Source organism: Melanostigma gelatinosum (assembly GCF_949748355.1).
Source record: "Melanostigma gelatinosum genome assembly, chromosome: 22".
In the NCBI taxonomy this organism is placed as follows: domain Eukaryota; kingdom Metazoa; phylum Chordata; class Actinopteri; order Perciformes; family Zoarcidae; genus Melanostigma; species Melanostigma gelatinosum.
This window is the reverse complement of record NC_136655.1, coordinates 13,858,124-13,880,835: the sequence shown is the minus strand read 5'-3', so window position 1 is coordinate 13,880,835 and position 22,712 is coordinate 13,858,124. Positions and strand designations below refer to the sequence as shown.

Below are 22,712 nucleotides of genomic sequence, written 5' to 3'. Positions count from 1 at the left end.
ACTGATTATTTGAGTGACATAATGTCTTAAATGTTGCTGGATGTCTGTGGAATGTGTTCACAATAGTGTAGATGTTTTATTAAACACAGTTATTTTGGTTTGAAGGCATCAAATCTTCCTATTTTAACATTGAAATGTATATTTCTGAAAATAGAACACTTTCATAAAATGCTAAATACATGCTGAAGTTGGTAACCATGGAACGGTTAAAGGCGAGCGTCTGGGTGTAGCCTACGTCATCAAACCAGGACACGATGCGTCCCTGAGTGGGTTTGACTGTTGAAACCTGAGTTATTGAACAAACATCTGATCCTTTGACGGCATCATATTACATAGACTATTTTTCTAACATTTAGCTTTGAGATGCGCTTTGCTCGTTGTTGTGGTATTTGGTTTTCGAGGGACAAGAGAGCGATCTGTTAAGTAACTGTACGGGGCTGCATGTGCGCGTGCTGCATCTCCTCCACGCGCTGTGATATGCAACTCATAAGCCAGGAGAATAATGAATTATAAACTCAAGAGGTTCGTCATGTTGGATTAATGTAGACACGTTTCACTGTGCGTCGCTAGTTCAACAAATACGTTCACGCTGTTTATTGCAAGCCATTCACCGTTTCGTCCACACAAATGCAAAATACACGTCTTTGTCCAGAGCTCACGAGTACTCAACAGTCGTTAATTGACCTGCTGACTGACTGATTAGCAGCTGGAATCTGAATCCAGAGCAGAAACGTGTGAAAAGCCCGTTCGTAAAAGCGCGTGGCCAGCTGCTCCTCTCACCTACTCTGTTGTTTCGGACATATAATAATAACACTGTTATTATAACAGTAATAAGGATAATATCTATAACGACAATAATAATATTTATTGCTTTTATCATTATTAATATAGTTGTGTTATGTGTTCAAACTAACAGAGGCAGAGCTGCACTGTGTTTGCTATAAATGTTTAAAGGTGAACCCTCTTGTGTGTTGGGGACTTTATGTGAGTTGTGTAGTACTGTACTGAGTTACTTTATGGCTCTGTCGTCTTTTCTAATTTGAACTTTGATTATTGCTTCATGTAATCCAGAAATATTTCATGTTATGAGAAATCCTGACAGTTTAAATGTTTCCCTCTCAGCTGGTGTCGACTACGTCGAGGAACGTCCTGCACAAGACGGCCTCCCTGAAGTCATCAGGATCCTCGACGACGATGACCAAGTATGTGATCTCCCAATCCTGATTTCTTGCGTTGTGGGTGGAGTTCAGGTGGAGCCCGGCGTGGTGGGTGGAGGTCAGGTGGAGCCAGGCGTGGTGGGTGGAGTTCAGGTGGAGCCCGGCGTGGTGGGTGGAGGTCAGGTGGAGCCAGGCGTGGTGGGTGGAGTTCAGGTGGAGCCCGGCGTGGTGGGTGGAGGTCAGGTGGAGCCAGGCGTGGTGGGTGGAGGTCAGGTGGAGCCAGGCGTGGTGGGTGGAGTTCAGGTGGAGCCCGGCGTGGTGGGTGGAGGTCAGGTGGAGCCAGGCGTGGTGGGTGGAGGTCAGGTGGAGCCAGGCGCGGTGGGTGGAGGTCAGGTGGAGCCAGGCGCGGTGGGTGGAGGTCAGGTGGAGCCAGGCGCGGTGGGTGGAGGTCAGGTGGAGCCAGGCGCGGTGGGTGGAGGTCAGGTGGAGCCAGGCGTAGTGGGTGGAGGTCAGGTGGAGCCAGGCGCGGTGGGTGGAGGTCAGGTGGAGCCAGGCGCGGTGGGTGGAGGTCAGGTGGAGCCAGGCGCGGTGGGTGGAGGTCAGGTGGAGCCAGGCGCGGTGGGTGGAGGTCAGGTGGAGCCAGGCGTGGTGGGTGGAGGTCAGGTGGAGCCAGGCGTGGTGGGTGGAGTTCAGGTGGAGCCCGGCGTGGTGGGTGGAGGTCAGGTGGAGCCAGGCGTGGTGGGTGGAGTTCAGGTGGAGCCCGGCGTGGTGGGTGGAGGTCAGGTGGAGCCAGGCGTGGTGGGTGGAGGTCAGGTGGAGCCAGGCGTGGTGGGTGGAGTTCAGGTGGAGCCCGGCGTGGTGGGTGGAGGTCAGGTGGAGCCAGGCGTGGTGGGTGGAGGTCAGGTGGAGCCAGGCGCGGTGGGTGGAGGTCAGGTGGAGCCAGGCGCGGTGGGTGGAGGTCAGGTGGAGCCAGGCGCGGTGGGTGGAGGTCAGGTGGAGCCAGGCGCGGTGGGTGGAGGTCAGGTGGAGCCAGGCGTGGTGGGTGGAGGTCAGGTGGAGCCAGGCGCGGTGGGTGGAGGTCAGGTGGAGCCAGGCGCGGTGGGTGGAGGTCAGGTGGAGCCAGGCGTGGTGGGTGGAGGTCAGGTGCAGCCCGGCCTGGTTCGAGATCAGTTGGAGTGCCTCGTGTTGGGTGTACGCGATCAGAGGGGGCTCGTCGTTGTGGGTGACGCTGAGATGCTCCGCCATGTTCGCGAGTTGCTTCAGGTGGTCTTCAGGGGCGATGAGGACGAGGATGAGGACGAGGAGGACGAGGACGGCAACGATTCCGGGTACGATGACTCCTGCGATGACCTGCCGGAAGTGGACGATGTGGAGGAAGATGATCATGAACAGGACCGTGTTCGTTTCGCTCGACGCTTTGATGTGGACCGTCCTCAAGATGCTCCGCCCCCAGTCCCCCAGAGGTCAGAAGAGTCCACCAAGAGGAGCAGGGAAGAGGACCACACGGAGCAGGCAAGTGTGAAGAGGCAGAGGACCAGTGAGGACGACCACGAGGACGCGACCCCCTCCACTTCAGGCCTCGGATCCTCCATGAAGAGGACCAGAGAAGAGGACGACAGGGAGTCGGCACCCTCCACTTCAGCCTTCGGTCCCCCCACAAAGAAGAGCCGGGCAGATGACTACAGATGGTCTCCAGAGTCTCCACCCTCCACTTCAGGCCTCAGCTTCCCCCCACCCAGAAGATACTGGCAGCCGGCTGAAGACAGCGACTCGGATTGAGACCGACAGCCTTCCCTTGCGTCTGGCGGGGTTGGCGATAGGCAGCATCCTGCAGCAGAGCTTTTAAATATCTCTTCTTTCTTGATTTTCCATTTTACGGATCGACACCGGAGAGGAGAGCAGGGGGAACACGGGTAACACACAACGGGTCAGACAGGGATCCTGACAGGTTGTTCACTTTACTCACGACTCGGATTGAGACAGACAGCATGTTTGCTGCAGGATTGTAAAACCTTTGCGTCTGGCAGGACTGATAAAGCACCAGACAGCCTTCCCTTGCGTCTGGCGGGGTTGGCGATAGGCAGCATCCTGCAGCAGAGCTTTTAAATATCTCTTATTTCTTGATTTTCCATTTGAAAAATGGTTGATGCTGGACGCAGAGTAAGTGAGCAGTGAAGATTCTGTCACAGGAGTTCAAGATCTGGACCCAACAGCAAGACTACAGGACACAGAATCTGGTAAAACAGATTTTATTTTACCAACAAAAGTCTTCCACTCCTGTCTGTCCTGGGCGAGTCGCTGGATGGTGCCCGTGAGTGGTTTAGGCTCTGCATCTCCTTCTCCACAGTTCTTCTCCGTGTGTTTCTTGGTCGGCCTCTTTTTCTTTTCCCTTCTGGTGTCCAATGTAAGGCTGTTCTTGTAATATCAGCAGGATTTTTTCTCAACACATGTCCCATCCATCCCCATCTTCTGCTCATTAGTATGGTCTCCATGCATTCTTGTTGGCATTTGTCATACAGTTCTTTATTTGAAATGCTGTTTGGCCAGAAAATGTGCAGTATTCGTCTTAAACCCTTGGTGTGGAAGGTTGATAGTCTGTTGAGGTCTTCTTGTGTCATTCTGCAGCATTCAGAACCGTACAATAGGGTGGATACAACACTGCTCTGATACAATTTAAGTTTGGTCTTGATGGCGTACTGCTGTGATCTCCATATGTTGGCTTGTATCAGACAGAGGTATGGTAAAAACTACTAACGTTCTGAAAAGTTTTCCAAGTCTCTTTTACTCAGGTATCGATGGCTGTAACACAGGAAGCAACATCCTGGATCTCCTAGACAACAGAGACCAGAGGACCAGATGAGAAGGACGGATAACCACAGGCCCAGATGGAGAGCGGCGGTCGCCTTTCTTTCAGTGTATCAGTCATAAGATTCCATCATTGAACAATGTAAATGTTGTATCGTTGAGTTAAAAGTATTCATCTCTTGTGTTTGTGTCTCACAGGGCAGGACTCCTCTGTGCTTTTTTTCTCACTCCTAGGGCAACTGAGAGTGGACGTCTTCCAAACCATCATCCCAGGAAGACCCAGACCCACCACAGACCACTGAACCACTCTCAGCACCCCAGTGAGTCTGAGACCCAGCGAGTGACGTCCTCCCTGCCCCTCCCTGCCCCTCCCCCCCCCCCCAGTAGCTCAATACAAATAAATGTGACAAACTTTCAAAATGTGTCTTTGTATTTGAAACAACATCATATTTCTGATATAGTTAAAAAATCTGACAGTGTACAACAATTAATATACAATAAATATTGTGCAAGTGATCATTTTATATCTTCTTGATTTTCATTTGACTCAAAGGCTGTTAGTACTGTTAAGGATTGATAAATATAATATTACATGTTGATATAAATAAAACAGGGAAAGCTTTAGATTACTGCCCCAACGTGCAGCATAATTCTTCCCAATTTAATTATAACTAAATGATAAATAATTGAAATCTTTACTGATTGTTAACTAGAACTGATGACACATGTAGGTGCAAGGGAACAAGCTGTGACGTTAATGAATAAGGGGAAACAATGTGGGAACGTAATTAATTCATATCATTATTATAATTTATATTTACATTTATGAATATATATATGTATGTATATAGGAGTGTGAATGACATAAAAAAGTTATTGATAAATACATTTTATTTACAAGAACTATAAATGATTGAAAATGAGTTATTTAACATAGCAACTGATTGAATTATTAACTGATTATTAATTTAGAAAAACGATATGATGAAAAAGAACTGAATGAATTGTTGAATATATGATTGAAAAACAGATTAAAACTAAAACCTTTACAGTATATTAATATCGGTATACAGTAATCCTTCTGAGCAGGCATCCTAGGCAGGAAACAGGAAGTCCTCTGTAGCGTAGGCCGTCTCATTTCAGAGACCGCATGGTCCAGCCTTCACGGTCCTCAAAGGACGCTGGGTCCTCCGAAGGATGCAGCCCCTGAATTGAGACACAGCTACTGACTCCAATACAGTGGCTCGGATCAAATGGTTCATCATCTGTATCGAGAGTGAAATGAACCCAACTTCTACTACTCTGGAGTTCAGGAATCAAATGAAACACCGTGCAACATTACAATTGCAACTAACTGGTGGTGAAAATCATAGCTGCTCAACATCAGTGTCCGTTATTACAAAATGGAAACAATATGACAACAAAACAAAGCTTAAAGAGAGGGCCAAACCCCAAGGACCAGACAAGGAGGACATTCATCAGAGAGTCAATGGAGAGTCCAAAGGTGACCGTTAAAGAGCTGGAAAGGTCCACAGGGAGGACTTGAGTTTCTGTCCACAGGACCACTTTAAGCTGTTCGGTTCATTTGGTTGTTGTAAAAAGATAGAAAAGCTCCAGAACGCTTTAATTAGCAATGCCAGCTAGTGACATACAACACAGTGCAGAAGGGTCGGTGGACTGTCACTACACAAGTCCTGTTTCATGAATGGAGCATTTCTTCTTCTTTGTGTTGTTGAACAGCAGTTAGCACCAGCTGATGTGCTATACCACCGCCTTTGCATAACAGTATTATGTCAGTCAAATTCTGCATCGTATTCCCCAAAACTAGTCTTGTTGAGCGGCAACGTTTGGAAACAATATGACAATATATGACAAGTCTTGTCTTTCATTTGAATTCCCACGATAATAAACAGTATAAATGGACCATGTTTACCCATATTTCTGTTCCATAAAACCATTTATGTAACAAAATGCTTATTGTATTGATAAGTGTTGTTCACCTGCATCGGAAATGCTGACTTAAAGTCCCTCTCTTTGTTGTCCGGTTGCAGTCTTTCTCTCCATGAGCACAGCTTTTCTTACTAACCGCACACTAACAGGCGGGACGTGAAATACGTTGAAGGCAATGTTGCTGTAGCCTTCAACGAAGGCCAGAGGCCGATGCGTGTCCTGGAGCAGTTGTATCTTGGTGACGTTCGCCTCCATCAGCAGGTGTGTGTACATTTTCATGTCGAGATTCTCAGGTCCTCACGTTTGTCATATCTGTTTCAAAAAAATTAAAAAAAATACAAAAATGACTGCGATAGTAATGTTGGGTGCATTATTTTTGGAGGGATTTTCGTTCAAAACGAAAACACTAACCTCCAGTTTCTGTTCTGCTCTAAGAAGCGAGACACTCCGGTTTCAGCAGCATAGGTGTCGATATGGACAAAGACATGTGAGGTGTCAGAGGCATGGTGTAACAATGTGAGAAGCATGCATTCAATGACTGATATCAGTATACAGTCTTATCATAAGACTGGTGCAAAATGTTCTAGGTAGGGCCATCCTATCAATTTCAGCAAACGTCCCAGTATGATTTAATGCAAAAAAAATGAAAGTATCAAACACGCATTACTACTTTGCAGTTAAATATTTAACATGTATTCCAACACGAAAAAAAGCAGTAAATAACACTTATATAATATAATATAACATGTTTATTTATTGAGATGCCCCTATGGACCTTGTTATAGGAGGTAAAGATCAGGAGAAGTAAACATGAAGTGTAATTATGAATACTGATGTTAAATTAAGCTATGATGAGTTCTCACTGTTAATTTAACATCTCTATTACATGTTGATGCCTCCATGACCAAGTTCAGCAGATGAGACTGAGGCTATGTAGAAGAAAAGATGTTCACTTTGTCTAATATGTAGCTTGACAGAGTTCTCCATGTGTGTCCTGTTCTCATGTTTCCTTACCTCCTCATCCCTCACTCCCTACCCTGGTGTTCTCATGTTTTCCTTACCTCCTCATCCCTCACTCCCTACCCTGGTGTTCTCATGTTTTCCTTACCTCCTCATCCCTCACTCCCGTAACTGTCTCCAAATTAAGACATTAGTCCATTTGTAATATCTCCATTTGACCATCTTGTACTTAAGGTTACAGTGAAATTAGCTCTCATTACTAATAGGACAACCAGTAGAGAGGACAATACACTTCTGATGTGTTGTTGTTGCTGTCACACCGTTGTGACTGTCACCTTTTTCTTTTATTCATTTAAACCCACAATAAGACATCCATGTAAATGATTTCTATATGAATTTGTGTATATTCTGCTGTGTAAAATTCGTCAATCTTCTAAGTTTGCATCCTTGTGTGAATATTATTCTCTTTTCATCATTTACTCAATGTGATTTGGACAATTTTGGAGAAAATAATCCTGCAGGGGAGGGTGACTGCCTTGCAAGCAAAAAAATATAAAGTATGTGCATATGTGTTACTGCAAGTTAATAAACACGTTTGTTGACATTTGTTTTGCCGCTGTTGTGTTTGTTAACTGTCCTCTGCCTTATTGCAATAGGCTCTTGTCTCTACTAGAAAGATTCATTGAGAAATCAATAAATATAAATAAATGTATATGTATATATATTTACTTAATCTCTCTCTCTCTCTCAATTTCGTTTCCAATACTTGTATTAGAATAAGCAGAGACGGGTTGTGTAATGTTTACTTCCAAACGTTGCCGCTCAATAGTTTTGGGGAATATTGGATTTGGATACAGACCAACTTCCAATGGAGCGAGCACTAGGACTAGAGTGGTGCATTAAAACTGACAAGTTCAGGACATCACTACAACAACAGCCAAACACCAGAAGAGGCATTTTGTCAGTGGTCAGCTCACTTTATGACCCTTTGGGATTTCTAGCCCCATTCAGCATGCCAGCCAAGCTGTTACTGCAGGAGCTTTGTAGGAGAAACTTGGGTTGGGATGACTCTATTCCCCACTCTTTCGCTGAACAATGGTCTAATTGGCTTGAGGACCTGCAAAGGATGTCTGAGTTCAAAGTGGACCGCTGTATTAAGCCCAGAGACTTTGGAGAACCTGCTACAGCACAACTTCACCACTTTTCTGATGCCAGTCAAGTTGGCTATGGAACTGTGTCTTACGTGAGATTGGAAACTGATGATAAAGTACATGTTGCATTTCTCTTGGGAAAGGCCAGAGTTGCCCCACTAAAGCAGACCACAATTCCTCGATTGGAACTCACAGCCGCAGTTCTTGCAGTTCGTGTGGATAAAATGCTTCGGAAGGAGTTGCAACTCAAGCTGGAGAAGTCAGTCTTCTGGACGGACAGCACAACAGTCCTTAAGTATATCTCTAGTGAAACCAGACGATTCCACACTTTTGTGGCAAACAGAACCTCTTTCATCAGAGAAGCAGCAGATGTAGATCAGTGGAGATATGTGGGTTCCAAGGATAATCCAGCAGATGAAGCATCAAGAGGAATGAGAGCTGAGGATTTCCTGAAAGGCAGGAGATGGATAAGTGGACCTGAGTTTCTCTATCAGTCAAAGAAGGAGTGGCCTAAACTTGATGGGAATCTTGATGTGATTTCTGCAGATGACCCAGAGGTCAAAAGGGACTTAATGGTAAATGCTATCATCAAGGATTTGGAAAATGCAACCAACCACCTGATCTACTATTTTTCATCTTGGACTAGATTAAAAACATCGGTGGCTTGGTTTCTGAAGGTCAAGGAACGTCTCTTGTTATTGGGACAGAAGAGAAAGGAGTTTTGTGCTTCTGCAGGCCTCAGAAAGGACGATCTGAAGAATCAGCAGCATGAAGTGGAAAGAAAAGTTCAAAGCTTTAAAGCCACACTCAAAGGACAAAGAATAACACCTGAAGATCTTGCTAAGGCAAAGCAGTCAATCATTCAATATGTACAACGACACAAGTTCAAAGATGAAATTGCCTCACTGAAAGGATGCTTTAAAAACATCCACAAAGAAAGTCCGCTGTACAAACTAGACCCAGTAATGGATGATGAAATCCTCAGAGTTGGTGGTCGGCTGAGTAAAGCAGCACTGCCAGCAGAATCCAAGCATCCAGTTATTTTGTCCAAAGACCTGCATGTATCCACGCTGATTTTGCGCCATATCCATCATCAGGTCTTTGGACATGCTGGAAGAAATCACATGCTGTCAAGGTCACGGCAAAAGTACTGGATCATCAATGCAAACTCCGCTGCCAGGAAAGTCATATCTGACTGTGTTGTTTGTAGACGCAACAGAGGAAAGCTTGGTGAACAGAAGATGGCAGACTTGCCGGAGGAGAGAGTGTTGCCTGATAAAGCTCCTTTTACAAATGTTGGAGTTGACTATTTTGGGCCCATCAATGTTAAAAGAGGAAGAAGTCTTCTGAAGAGATATGGAGTGCTTTTCACCTGTCTAACCAGTCGTGCTGTGCATTTGGAAGTGGCATATACACTAGACACAGACTCCTGTATAAATGCAGTACGAAGGTTCATCTGTAGACGAGGTGCAGTCTCCACTATCAGGTCGGATAATGGCACAAACTTTGTTGGAGCCAACCGGGAGCTGAAGGAAAGTCTGGCTGTTCTGAATCATGACAAAATTCAAAGGGCTTTGGTCCAGGATGGCATAAAATGGAACTTTAACACCCCAGCAGCTTCCCATCAAGGCGGCATCTGGGAGCGCCTGATTGTTTCAGTGAAAGGTGTTCTCACCTCAGTTCTGCAACAGCAAATTCTGGACGATGAAGGGCTCCAGACTATTTTCTGTGAGGTTGAAGCAATTCTAAATGACAGACCCATCACAAAAGTCTCAGATGACCCAGATGACCTTGAAGCTCTCACACCAAACCACATTCTAATGTTAAAGGGCAAACAAATCATGCCACCAGGACTATTCATTCAAAGTGATCTATACATCAAGAAAAGGTGGAAGCAAGTACAGTACATGGCTGAACTCTTCTGGAAGAGATGGATCTCTGAGTACCTGCCTATAATGCAAGAGAGACAAAAGTGGACAAGGCCAAGAAGAAGCCTCACTACTGGAGACATTGTCCTTGTTGCGGACTCCACAGCTCCAAGAGGATCTTGGATGATGGGAAAAGTTTTGGAGGCAAGACCAGATACAAAGGGGCTGGTGCGGTCTGTGCGACTTCAAACCAGGACCAGCATTCTGGAGAGGCCGGTGACGAAGCTCTGTCTGCTTTTGGAAGCAGCAGACTAAACATCATGGACTGATGTTTTCTCGACCTCTATTTTCTCTCTCTCTCTAATCTTTCTTTTTGTTGTAGGTGTCAAGAAGAAGATTAACTTTAGGTCATGTTTATTGTAGGAATAGCTCGTTTGAGAATAATAATTGTGATATTATGCACAATTAGGGGCCGGAATGTTGGAGCTATTTATTTGATATTGTATTTTGTTATTTCATTTATAAGTAGTATTGTTTAATTATTGTAGATGTTTCATATGTTAAGATTATTTTTCTCTTTAATAGTCATTTGTTTGTTTCTATTATTTTTTGGGTAATTACTGTGGGCACCTGTTGCTATTTAAAGGAGTAGAAAGGTAGGACCAGCATGCACCGGGATGGACGTATAGTTTTTACCAGCTACACAGGACAGGAGAGACATCACGACAGGAGTTTTGTTAATTAGTTTGTTTGCTTGTTTTATTCGCTTTATTTAATAAATACACCAAAATGGAATCTTGCTTGGACATTTGACTCTCTTCTGGCTGCGTAAAGATACCGACCACGGTGCATCAGTGGCGTTTGATTATTATTTGTTTAAGTTTGATTTAGCCGACAAATGGCCACTACAGTCACTAATGATATGTATTTCGTGAGTACTTGTTATTACAAAGTATGTTTTACCTGAGTAAGGTTACTACTTCCCCTCTGTTTAAATGAGAGGACGCCTATAATTATGGCTTCACCCTCCACCCTGCCTGCAGCAGTGAAACATGTATAATTACACCAAATGGTAGGTATGAATATTGCGCTGAAGGCTATTTGTCTGCTGCATTCGGCTTTTTCTCACGTTTTTCATGTTTGCAGTCCGTCTCTTCGTCACACATCAGCACCTCATAGTTTGTAGGCTGAAATGTGAATATTGGACTTTTTTCTTGTTTATGAAAAAAAATAAAACATTTTATATGTACATATTGTTTGTAATAAATAAACACACACAGTAGACATAAAGGACCTAGTCCGACTACATAAAATAACAAAAAGAAAGAGGGGATTCATAACTAGAACTGAGCTAGAACTATTTAGATTATTTTTACTTTGTGAGACATGAAGATAATAATTTCTACATAACTTGTTGTCTCAAAGTCTAATTCCAGCGTTTGAAATACGGCCATTCTGACGATAAGAGATCAGATGTATTTCATTCGCCACTTTGGTTTGGCCATCTTTCTTCACTTTAATAACCCAGCCGATGTTTATTGTTGTGGCGATAACAGTGAACGAGCTGCACTGAACTGACCAATGAGGATGAGGGAAGCCGCGGATCGACATCAGGTCTGGCCAATAAGACCGCTGGGGACAGAGTGTTTATACCCGCCCCCTCACCCGTAAGAGGCGACTGTTTTGGTGAGTGAAGTTAACTTCATTGAAATCATTTGTGGGTTTTAAAGCGTTGAATTTGAGAAGTAACGACGCCATTTGAATAATTTCCCCCAAAACCTGGCACGTGAGCAGTAACGTGGAACTGACAGCGTGTATTTTTCTCCTTAAATACAGTTTCTCTGCGCTCTCCGTGGAGCTTCATTGTTGACGGTAACGTTAGTTGTTTTGTTCTAACTGCATTTTGCGCAACAGAATGTCTCCACCATTTAAACGTAGTTAAACGTATTTCTTGTATTCACACCCTGAATATCACTGGGCTCGTTTATGTGGCTGGTGAAACACGGACGCTGAACCTTTTTTTAATCGTTTTCGTCGACGTAACGTCAAATGTTTCAACGGCACTTTTTGTTACGCGACAAGAAAACGGAGCTTCTTTTGAAGTTTATCGTCGCGTGAGAACGTGTACAGCACGTATTTAGTAACAGTCCATAATATTCAGTGTGTCATAGCTGGTTTATTTTCGTGTTGTTTTGTTACTTATTGAGAACTACTTAGTTCAAACGTATTATCGCTGCCCTTCTCCCCATTGAATGAATGGGCTTTTAGGTGCGCATGCGTGCAGGATCTCAAAGTTTATAAACAAGAGGGGAGTCACATGACGAGATTATTGTGAAATAGATATGACCCAGAACACGCTCTTATCGTGTTTACGTGTTCGAAACGGAATATGTCAACGTGCTATGGACAATAATATCCAACACACAGAAACCTGGTCAACACACTGGAGCTTTGAGAACGTGTGTCGGTGTATTATTAGGTAACTAGCTCTGTGTTACCTCACGTCACCTTATGTCTCCTTACGTCACCCCAACCCCAGCCTATACCTTACGGCTCATTGGAGGATCAAGTTCCTGTGCGCGCATGCGTTAGTGGGTGCTCATGGGAGTCCAGTAATGCAGATGCCAGTCATGTTTAGCTTTACCTGTACGATTATATTTTCAACCAACAATATATTTACTATATTTAATTTGATAATTTACATAAAATAAATAAAATAAAAAATATCACGCTAATGAAGTGACCGTTTCAGTTCCCGTGGACGCGATGGTCTGGGAGGTGGTGACCCCCGCAGTGCTGTCCGGTGACCCCAAACGTCAGAGCGCGCGGCCTTCTGAGCCTGAGGGTGAACCCGCAGGTAACCCCGGAGCGGCGCGCTGCGCAGGTAACGCGCATGACTGCGCAGTGTAATTAATGACTCAGCGCTCTTAGAGGGGTAACTCCCCTGATTTAGTATTTCACTTCGTGAAGCTGTGGGACTCAAGAGACCTCCTGTCTGTAACACGGGCATGCCATTAATATGTGGAGTGACCCTTATGACATCATTAGAAGTTTTTTATTTTTTCCAAAAAGTTTCCCCAGAGCAACAGAAGACTGCATAGAGCTCAGGAAACAGACTTTACCCATAACTACCAACCAGCTGCCAGACTAAGCTCTGAAATTGCAATAAATTGTATTTATTTATGTATTAATCAAATTAATAAATGCTGTGAATTGTGACATTTAAACATGGTACATCCTGTAACTGAAGTGTGCTCCCTACGCTGTTTGTCTGGTGTTACCTTCAGAGGTGATGATGGATGCAGATGGAGACCAGTCACATGACCTGCTGCACTGTGAGGAACGCCTCTCCTCCTCACTCGGCTTCCCCACCAGCGACAGTTACATGGAATACGGTACATAAAGACACGAGCATGCGGAATATATATATTTTTCTTTTTTCTATCAAACACTTCATTTGTTTCCTCCTCCTAGACGACCTCCCAGACCTGCAGGAGGTCCGGGAGGAGGCGGTGCCAGCGGCGCCACCTGTCTACCAGGTGGACGCGGGCGTGTCGCACCAGAAGCGCCGTGCGCGCACTCTGCCTCCGGACACACACTGGCTGACGCAGCTGGCTCACATCGCCACCGGACCTCAGAGCCCTCTGCTGCGAGAGCCTCCCGGCAGCAGGTAGCGAACGCAACCACGTCCTGAAACACGAACGCTGCCGAGCACAAGCGGGAATACAACAGAGAACGCATGGTTGTAATGTGCTGCAGTGAGCCTGCATTCCACTCATGAGCCTTGTGTCATTTTCAGCTCCTCTCCGGCCTGCCGCTCCAGCACCATCAGCAATCTACATTCCTACGCCCGGCCTCCCTCTCGTCTCCCCCCGTCGCACCCCAGAGGTCACGGCAGGGAGCGCCGGCGCACCAGGGTAGAGCTCGTGTTCACCCGCTCCATCATTAATCACTGTCACCGACACAATATCTGAAGAAGAAATTAAAAACAAAACAAAAGAAATGCATCTTTTATTATATTTTACACAGTGAAACTGACTTCATCGGGGCAACAATGTTGTGGTGTTTGCACAAACTCTTTGGCCGCTGTTAGATTCCTGAGTCGTGCCTGACAGATGCTCCATGTTTCCACAGAAGAGCAGTGAATGTGGTTCTGCCGTGTCGACCAGATCCTCTCTGTCTGATAATGAAGACATGGGCTGGAGCTTCTCCTGTCCGCCCACGGCCTGGCACTGCTTTCTCAAAGGTACACACACACACTCTGTTGCTGCTACCTCACTTTTTCTTCCCTCTGCTCGAAAGACATAAATGTGAGATTGTATTGGAGCCTATCGTTCATATCTCAGAGCGGCTTTTCATCTGTCACCAGGCACCAATCTGCGTTTCCACCGCGGCTCCAACATGGAGTGGCAGAACGTGGAGGAGCTGGACTCGGCCGAGGAGGACTCTGTGGACGAGGAGCGGTCCGGGTCTGTGACGGTACATCGTGCGAGACGCTGCACTTTACCTTCACTTTGTCAGTGTAGAGTCTGTGTTAATGTGCTGTGTTTTTAACAGCAGCAGCAGCAGGTACAATGTAAAACATGCAGCATTTCACCTCTACCAATGGCTCCATATTACGTTTATTGGCTATTGGCTATAAAAACACACACAGACCCTGGTTGAGCAGCTGTACTTCCTCATCGTCTCGTTTTGTAATTGTACGCAATGAGTCAATGCGCTGCTCGCTCTTTTGCAGAGTTATGGCTCCGAGGGTCTGCAGCTGGTGGAGCATTCAGAGACTGTGCTGTCTGGTCAGGCCTTCCTTCAACTGACCTTTGACCCCGGCGCATTTGGGCACGCCGCCGTGACCGCCCGGTGCCACCTCGACCACCCCTTCTACGTCAAAAAGAAAGGTAGGAGCGACGGCGAGAGACAAACGCTGCGGCCGTTTCATTAAGCGACGCTCTTTACACCCTGCGCCTTGCTGTCCGTCAGGCTGGTCGTCATTTCACCCGAGCTTGACCGTGGTGCGTTATGGGATACCGTGCTATGAGATGGAGGTGGGAGACGTGTGCCTCCCCCCGGGACACAGAGACGCCAAACACACCGACGACTCGCTGGTCTTCGACACATTCAGGAGGTAAAAGTGTTCTAAACCCAAAGCAGCAAAAGGCCCATCAGCAGGTGAGCATGTCTGAGTGAAACACCTGTTTTTACACGCGTGTCTTCCCCAGTTATGATTTCACTCCTCGGGACTCCTCTGCGGTTTACGTGCTGAGCAGCATGGCGAGGCGGCGGCGTGCTTCGCAGTCCAGCGGGGGAGCCGTTTCCCCAGACAGAGACCCGTCACAAGGTACTGCGCCTCATGCTGCCTGTTCACAGATACTGAGAACACTTTGCAAAAATGCACTGTACGAAAACACTTGTGTGAGAAAGAGGATGCATTTCATAAAAGAGGAAAAAAACAAAACTTGTGGATCTGCTTTAAACCTGCAGACTGTTCCGGTCACGCCCGCTCTCCTCGTCAAACGCCAACCAAAAGCCAGCAAGCCGCCGCCGCCGCCGCCGCGGCAGCATGCAGCAGCAACAACGCCACGCCCACTAAGTGCAAGCGGCCAATGAACGCCTTCATGCTGTTCGCCAAGAAGTTCAGGATGGAGTACACGCAGATGTACCCGGGGAAGGACAACAGGTCGGTGTGCCCTCTGTGTGTGCGTGTGTGTGCTGCGGAGCTGCTGTGTCAATGTTTAGTCATAAGGTAATGTGTGTGTGTGTGTGTGTGTGTGTGTGCAGAGCGATCAGCGTCCTCCTCGGGGAGCGGTGGAAGAAAATGCGAAGTGAGGAGCGGCGGACGTTCACCGTGCAGGCCAAAGCCCTCGCAGACGAACAGAAGAGACTCAACCCAGACTGCTGGAAACGCAAACAAACTAACTCTGTAAGGACACACACACACACACATCACACACTCACACACTCTGCTTAATCCAGTGCTTTATACTGCTGTCTTAACTTCTCCTCTGTGTCCCAACAGGGCTGTCAGGGAAATTAAGTCTGCAGACAGGAAGACAGAACAGTCTGTAGGAGAACACACACACACACACACACACACACACACACACTGAGAAGTGACAAGGAAAAGAGAGCTTTGCGTGTTAACAGAGCAGCAGCATCGTACCTTTTGTAGACACTTTGAGCCGCTCTCAACACACGCCTCTCCCTTCCTCTTGCTTTGAAAAGGTGCTAAATGTAAAAAAAGATATTTCAAAGTGGCATCGCTCATTATGCGTCTAATTCTAAGCAGCGATGAAACATTTTAATGCTACAGCGCACCGCCGCGTCTCCCTCCTGAGATGACATTTTTCCCCAAACGCAATAACAAAGCAGCTCAACCGGAGTTCATCGCCACCACTTATTACCATATGTGTGAGTCAGCCAATAACGGAGAGAGATGCTCATCACATGCTTGAAACGGGTGGAAGTTGTGGCGCTGTAGCATTTTAGGTGAAGGAGACGATGTAGCTCTTTTCCCAAAATTATATATTATATACAAAGAAATATATTTAAGTATTTTCTTGCCTGTATTACTTGCATTTGCACTCAGTATATTGCACAAGACTACATATTGTAACCTTGCTTTTGGTGTAATTTATCATGTCACGTTTAGTTAGTAAACAAATTGTACGCCATGAATTCTCAAATAGTGGGCCAGGAGTTTTATTTAACTCCAACTTAAAGTAATAATCTCGAAGATTTTCCTTTTAAATGCATGTCTGTCCCTATTTGTCACTGAATGAGGTGATGAAAGCTGTTCAGTACTATGAACTGAGCGTCTGCGGTGTGCAGTTATTGACGCAGTCTCCATCCCCGAGCAGAGGTGGGCGGAGCTAAATCAACAGACCGGCTCTTCAACTCTCTTTTGCGGTGAAGCAGCGTGCTGTTCTTCTTTCTCCAGGTGTCTCTCTGCTAGCGCTGCAAGTAAACGGTTACAGTGGCCGTACAAACGAAAACACAGCTGTCGCCAAAGAGACCGGAAGGAAGATTTACGAGATTGCAACTTTAGGAGAGACTCTGGCCTTTTATATGTTAAGTTTAACTTCTACAGTTTATAACTATTTTATCAACCATATTTTACAGTAAGAAGCTTCTCAGTTTTCCAAACATTATAACAATGTGCAGCGGTTCAGGGAGGCAGAATTCTTTCACTCTGCAAAGGCTTTTATTTTAAAAAAGGAAAGAAGTGTTGAGTTTCAACAGTTTTCTTGAGACAGAATTAATGCAGTGCTGCATTTTCCATGACATTTTCCATGACATGTCATATATTTACTAGCAACTACATTACTTTTTTATTTTTGTTTTATGGCTTATGTGAGAATTTACGGTCGTTAATATGTATATGTCACAAAATATATAAAATGGGTATGTTACAGAAAACAGTCATTACACCACAGGCAGCAGGACGACGCCAAGATTTGATTCGTCAGCCGTCACCTACACACCGCCGCCGTGTCCTCCGTTCTAACATCTCTATGTGCCATAACACAATGTCTCCTCATCAAAGTAATGGTGTATTCCTGTATAATCAAAGAGACATTAATACAGCTGAGGCTTCATGGCGCTTCAAGACGGCTTCCACTGGAGATCATTTTATTCAGTGTTTGTCTGGTTCAAAGCAAGAATATGAGCATGGTTTCTTTGGCCCCGCCCCTTTTGAGGTTTATCTTCTCCAATGAGTTTTGATGACTTTACTAAATGTCAAAAATAGGAATAGATTATAAAACAGGGTAGTGTGCACACTGAGCGAATCCGACACATTTTGTGATGAGACAGATGAGACGTGGGACAAAAAAGTTGACGCGGCCATTAACTCGTAATTTTACATGATCAGAAATCAGAAAAAAGGTTTTTGTTCAGGTTATTGTGTTTCCATGCACCGTGGAATCATTTGAAGTCCTAATGAATTTGGCTCAGATGGAGGTCTAGAGAACGGTTTTATTTATTTTTGATCTTCGTGCAGTTTGAGTTTGAAACAAAGACAGCTGTTGTAATAACAAATAGTATCACAATACAGAGGCTGCTTTCTATCGTAAGTACTGATTGCATGGAAACAAAACCACTGCGAACATGAACATCATGCAGAAAGCGACGGGGACGTGAGTGGAGGCAGGATGGGCATCTGCTTGAGCCAGTGCGGGTACTCATGATCTCACTGCATAACGAGGTTTATTCTTAATGCACTACATACACTTTATCTCACAGACTGCTACAGTATAATATGTGACAAACATTAATATCATTACATAGAAATGCATATATTTTTGGTTTCGACTTAATCCTTGTTAACCGTTCATGGTTGTGCATTGATGATTCATTTGTCTTTACTATCGTGTCACGTACAGGTTGATCAGCGGAGACCATGCAACAGTGTATTATAATATGAATAAAAGCATGATAAACCTGTGGCTTTGTGTGTTTGAGACTAATAAAATGAAAAGATAAGTTTGGGTCTAAACAAGAACATTTTATTGATTTCTCCCTCCTAGAAAAAAGAAACATTCAAAATCATAAACAGGGTTGGTGTTGCTATTTACATACTGCACCAGTGCATGGCTGGAGATAAAGGTATAGACATTAAGCTGCTTCTGTCATAAAGATACAAAGATAACATTCCATTAAAACTATAAACATCATCAATATTTCCAGGCTACAATTATCAAATAGAACACAGTTATACTGTATAATGTGTAAATTACTCGAAAATCACTTTCTTTTACATAGTAAAATAGAAAATATATAGAGGTACAGTATAAACATACAGTAATTTGGCCTTTTTGATGTATTCAGGGATATTTACACAGAGTTCAGACACATTACAGTCAGATCTGGTGTGAATCGCTATCTGGCACAGTTGCAGTAGCCTCCATGGTTTGTGCCATTTTGCATCCCCAGATGTGCTCCAAATATGGCGCAGGGCGGATGCAAAATAGGCACGCATAGAGGCCGCAACATTGTTTGAAAGTGAGTCAGAGGTCGATCGATGGTGTCCGACGCAATGGGCACGTCTGGACTCGCTCCGAATGGAAACAGTCGTAGTAGTGGCGCAGGGATGCAGAGCTCCCGCCGGCTGAATTTCATTTTCAGTCCGAAGTTTAACAGAATATCATCAAGTTCAGCTCTTGGTCTTTCCACACTAAATGTTTGCAATGTCTCAGCTGACTGGTGTACTGGTTTTATGACAGCTGATTATAATGCTGGAGTATTCTGTTGCAATGAGTGATGAGAACGGTTTTGATGTTTCCTTAACGTTAGGAAAACCAACCGTTGGAATTCACTGTGAACTACGTCAGTGTATTTGGGACATTGTAGGCCAGCTCCGTCTTTTTAGTTTTCTTTCTTTACCTACAATGGTCCGAACACACCGTAGTAGTTAACTGACATGAATTCGAGCTGCAGCTTTTTACAGCCACCTGTCAGGCTTACAGGGACCGTCGTGTTCGATACTCCGCAGACAGACCTGGTGTGGAATACCATTTAAATCCCAGATTGCACCTTTTACAAAACATCCGACGTTTCGTCTCTTCTCTGACTTCCACATATGAAAGTAACAAGCGCAATAGAAAATAGAAAAAAAAAAAAAGAATTCACAGATTATTATTTTGGCATATTAGTCACACAGTTGTTGTATCAAAACAGGTTTAAAGTACAATAACATGAATTGCAAAAGGCACGGGGGTACCAGAGACCATGGAGCCAGTGGCAACGAGACATGAACGGAGAAATTCAACAATTTAGTGTCACGAGTGAGGCCTTAACAGATTTTGGTTAATCAAAAATATTTCTCTCACTAAGGATACGTGGTAGTTTGAGCCCCAAAAATCTGCTGGTTAATGTGCGGTGCATAAAATATGTAGGAAAACAAGAGGTTAAGAGAATGTCATTTCCTACATCATTTCCCTTTTTTATTACCTTCAAGTCTTCTTGTTCTACTTTTATTTGTATCTAATTTGTATTTATTTCTATTTATGTTTTGCCTGTTTTCAATTTCTATTCGTATAAATTTGTGTCTTTTAGAAGACAAGAGAGCGATGAAAGAGACCGCTAGTCAAAGAAATAAATGTTCAAGAAAGATGATAATAGACAGAAGTTATGAATTTAGGTAGGTCTGTTATTAAAATGATAAAGTGATAAATCATTAAGAAAATCATTTCCAATGACATTTTGGTACCACTTCCTAATAATGAACTTCTCTTATAAAGGACTTTTGAATTGTCACTAATGGCTTTATTAACGGTTAATACATCATTTACTAATGCTTTATAGATCAGTTATTGGGTTGGGCTGGTTTTATCCTTTCTCCTTCTTAAAAGTACCGTTTTAAATCTTCATCATTTATTAATAAATTGTCATTGGGTGTTCACTTTCTAATAAGCCATCAAGAGTGTAGTTACAATTGCACTAAATGGATTTTGGTCTCTAGGGAGAACTGTCTGACCAATCGAAGGGACTTTTCTTTGAACTGATCGATTCAGAAGTCCTTAGAGGCAAGTGAAAAATGTTTATGACTTATTAAGAACAGGTAAGAAAATCATTTTTCAGAGTGTTTGTTGTGTAGTACTCATTCAGCCACATGAGGCTGAAGTGTGCACCACTTGCTGTTCTGAATGGGACTGCAAGCGTTCATGTTTTCCCTAAAGGCAGATTAGCGCCGATTAAAATACATTGAGCGCCAAAAGATGCCATGACAGTAGTGCTACATCACTTTCCATCACACGTTATATGTAGCTTGTGTTTGGAGTGCATGAATACATGAATGCTTTTAGTCCCGTTCACAACATGGAGTCGTGGTGCACTTCACTCTTGTGGCCAAAATGAGTGTTGCAACAACAATAAGAAAGATTTAAAAAGAATTCACATGGCAAAACTTTTTCACCCAAACTGTTTTCACAGACACAAAAATATTATTTCAGCAAAACCTTTTTTCACCTGTTCTGAAGTCATACACACGGAGAGAAAACCATTTCGACTAAGACTTCTCAGGGCTTCTGTCGCTCTATAAAGCATTCGTAAAGTATTGTCATCGTTTAACTCAAAATAACTCAGTGGACACAGCCGGGAACCACAGACACAGAGACGATCATCTCACGTCAGCTCAAACCTCAGTCACCAAAGCACTCAGTCCACGCTGGTGTGTCTGTGGGCTTGTATGATGCAATGTCTGTGAATGTGACATGCTTGTGTGGTAAATGTGTGTGTGTCTACATGAGTGACTCCAGGCTCTCAGCGATGTTAGTCTGGCCCAGTGGTACAGACCCGTTGGTTTCTGGACTCTGCAGGGCTCTCTGGTCTTCCTGGCTGCTCACCAGACTCAGCACAGCTCGGTACAGGTACTGGTACTGCTCCTGTTGGGGCGAGACGCAAATTCCAGACTGAACCATCTTTTTGTTATTAAGAAGAAAAAACAACTCTTACCAGTGTTGTTTTTTTCTAAATTCCTAGATATGTTATTGGTCAGCGGCTGAAGTGAAGTTGCTCACTTAATTGTCATTTTAAAGATCGTGAAGTGGAGACAGAGAGAAATGAGAGCATTGGGAGTATTGTGTGCTTACGATGTCATTAAAAACACCAGGCCTCATGAGGTTGGTCATCCGCGCCACCTGGTAGACGTCTACCGCTCCTTCCTCCTCGAGCTGACAGGACAGGGCGGTGAGGGCACAGAACAGCCCTGATGTAGCACCTCCCAACCTACACACACACACACACACACACACACACACACACACACACACACACACACACACACACACACACACACACACACACACACACACACATAGATTAACTCTTGCAAAGAAAGTGTCACATGAAGGCTGATCCTGTCTATGTGGTACTCACGGATCATATAAGATTGTGGGTGCGTCCGAATGGCTGCTCTGCTCTCGGACTGTGCTGACCAGATCGAAACTGTTCCTGATGGGACTGTCTGGGTTGGGCCAGCAGGGGGCGCTGTACTGACGCACCTCCAGCACACTCTACACAGAGGTAGAGAAGAAAAAAATGTATATATGCATATACAATATATATGAATGTAAAACACAGAATACTGTGTGTGTGTGTGTGTGTGTTACCTGTGGAGACTCCACTGTGAAGTACTGCACCAAGAGTCTCTCGTCATTGGACAAATACACATGCTCCTCCCCCAAATATATCACAGTGAAACCCTCAAAGCTCATTGGCTGGTCTTTACTGGGCCAGTAAACACAAGACTCCCCGTCTTCACTCTGACATCAACAGAAAAACATGTCAGATTGTATGTGTGATATATACTCATTGTATAGGTACTGTGTGTGTGTGTGTGTGTGTGTGTGTGTGTGTGTGTGTGTGTGTGTGTGTGCTGTACCTGACAGTGTGTGTCTGGCAGACGGACGACAGTGTGTGAGCTGTGCTCCCAGACCATTCTCCAGAAATCTGCCACCGTGCTGCTGAGAGGAGTCTGGCTCACGATGAACTCCTTGCTGTGGTGATGTCCCTGTGAAAACAGCAGCAGCGTAAAACTAGCAGCAAATGTTTCGTCGAAGGGTCCTTTAATAAAACAGTAACCAATGAACAGTTCCCAGTAGTCTTACCATGACGTAGGAGGCGTTGATGTATCCCGTGGAGTTTGCATCGGAAGCGGTCAGACACACTCTTGATCTTTCCACTACACAAAAACACAGAGACATCAGCCCATATCCACCACACCGGTGAGCCAACCCATCACAACAGGGGCCACGTGGTCGTGCACCTCAATCTACCTCTCACTTAAAGGTGCAGTGCGTAGAATCTGGCGATATGTAGCGGCGAGG

At 44.7% G+C, this 22,712-nt stretch overlaps 2 protein-coding genes across 3 annotated transcripts in view; one reads left to right on the top strand and one right to left on the bottom strand.

Annotated features, from left to right (window-relative positions):
- Positions 1-11,749: 11,749 nt before the first annotated feature.
- Positions 11,750-18,322, top strand: LOC306795639 (HMG box-containing protein 1-like; the record flags this gene model as incomplete). 2 transcript variants are annotated; one of them, XM_079294209.1, is made up of 13 exons in its annotated part: positions 11,750-11,763; positions 12,644-12,748; positions 13,181-13,286; positions 13,366-13,561; positions 13,691-13,808; positions 14,026-14,137; positions 14,261-14,370; positions 14,630-14,786; positions 14,869-15,013; positions 15,108-15,226; positions 15,370-15,565; positions 15,667-15,808; positions 15,905-18,322. In XM_079294209.1, 11 exons carry the CDS (start codon positions 13,184-13,186, stop codon positions 15,920-15,922), a joined length of 1,416 nt encoding a protein of 471 aa, XP_079150335.1. In that variant the 3' UTR covers positions 15,923-18,322. The 2 variants fall into 2 exon arrangements, with proteins under 2 accessions (XP_079150335.1, XP_079150334.1); XM_079294208.1 differs by lacking the exon at positions 11,750-11,763 and having other exon boundaries at positions 12,658-12,748; positions 13,179-13,286.
- A 68-nt stretch (positions 18,323-18,390) lies between these two features.
- Positions 18,391-22,712, bottom strand: part of LOC306796123 (receptor-type tyrosine-protein phosphatase zeta-like) — a 59,792-nt gene continuing 55,470 nt past the window's right edge. Inside the window, exons 27-32 of the mRNA XM_079294898.1 lie at positions 22,494-22,567; positions 22,268-22,396; positions 21,996-22,145; positions 21,763-21,899; positions 21,477-21,612; positions 18,391-21,269 (exon numbers count right to left, since the gene is read on the bottom strand). Coding sequence (XP_079151024.1) covers positions 21,126-21,269; positions 21,477-21,612; positions 21,763-21,899; positions 21,996-22,145; positions 22,268-22,396; positions 22,494-22,567 — 770 coding nt within the window. The 3' untranslated portion in view covers positions 18,391-21,125. The remainder of the gene's footprint in view (positions 21,270-21,476; positions 21,613-21,762; positions 21,900-21,995; positions 22,146-22,267; positions 22,397-22,493; positions 22,568-22,712) is intronic.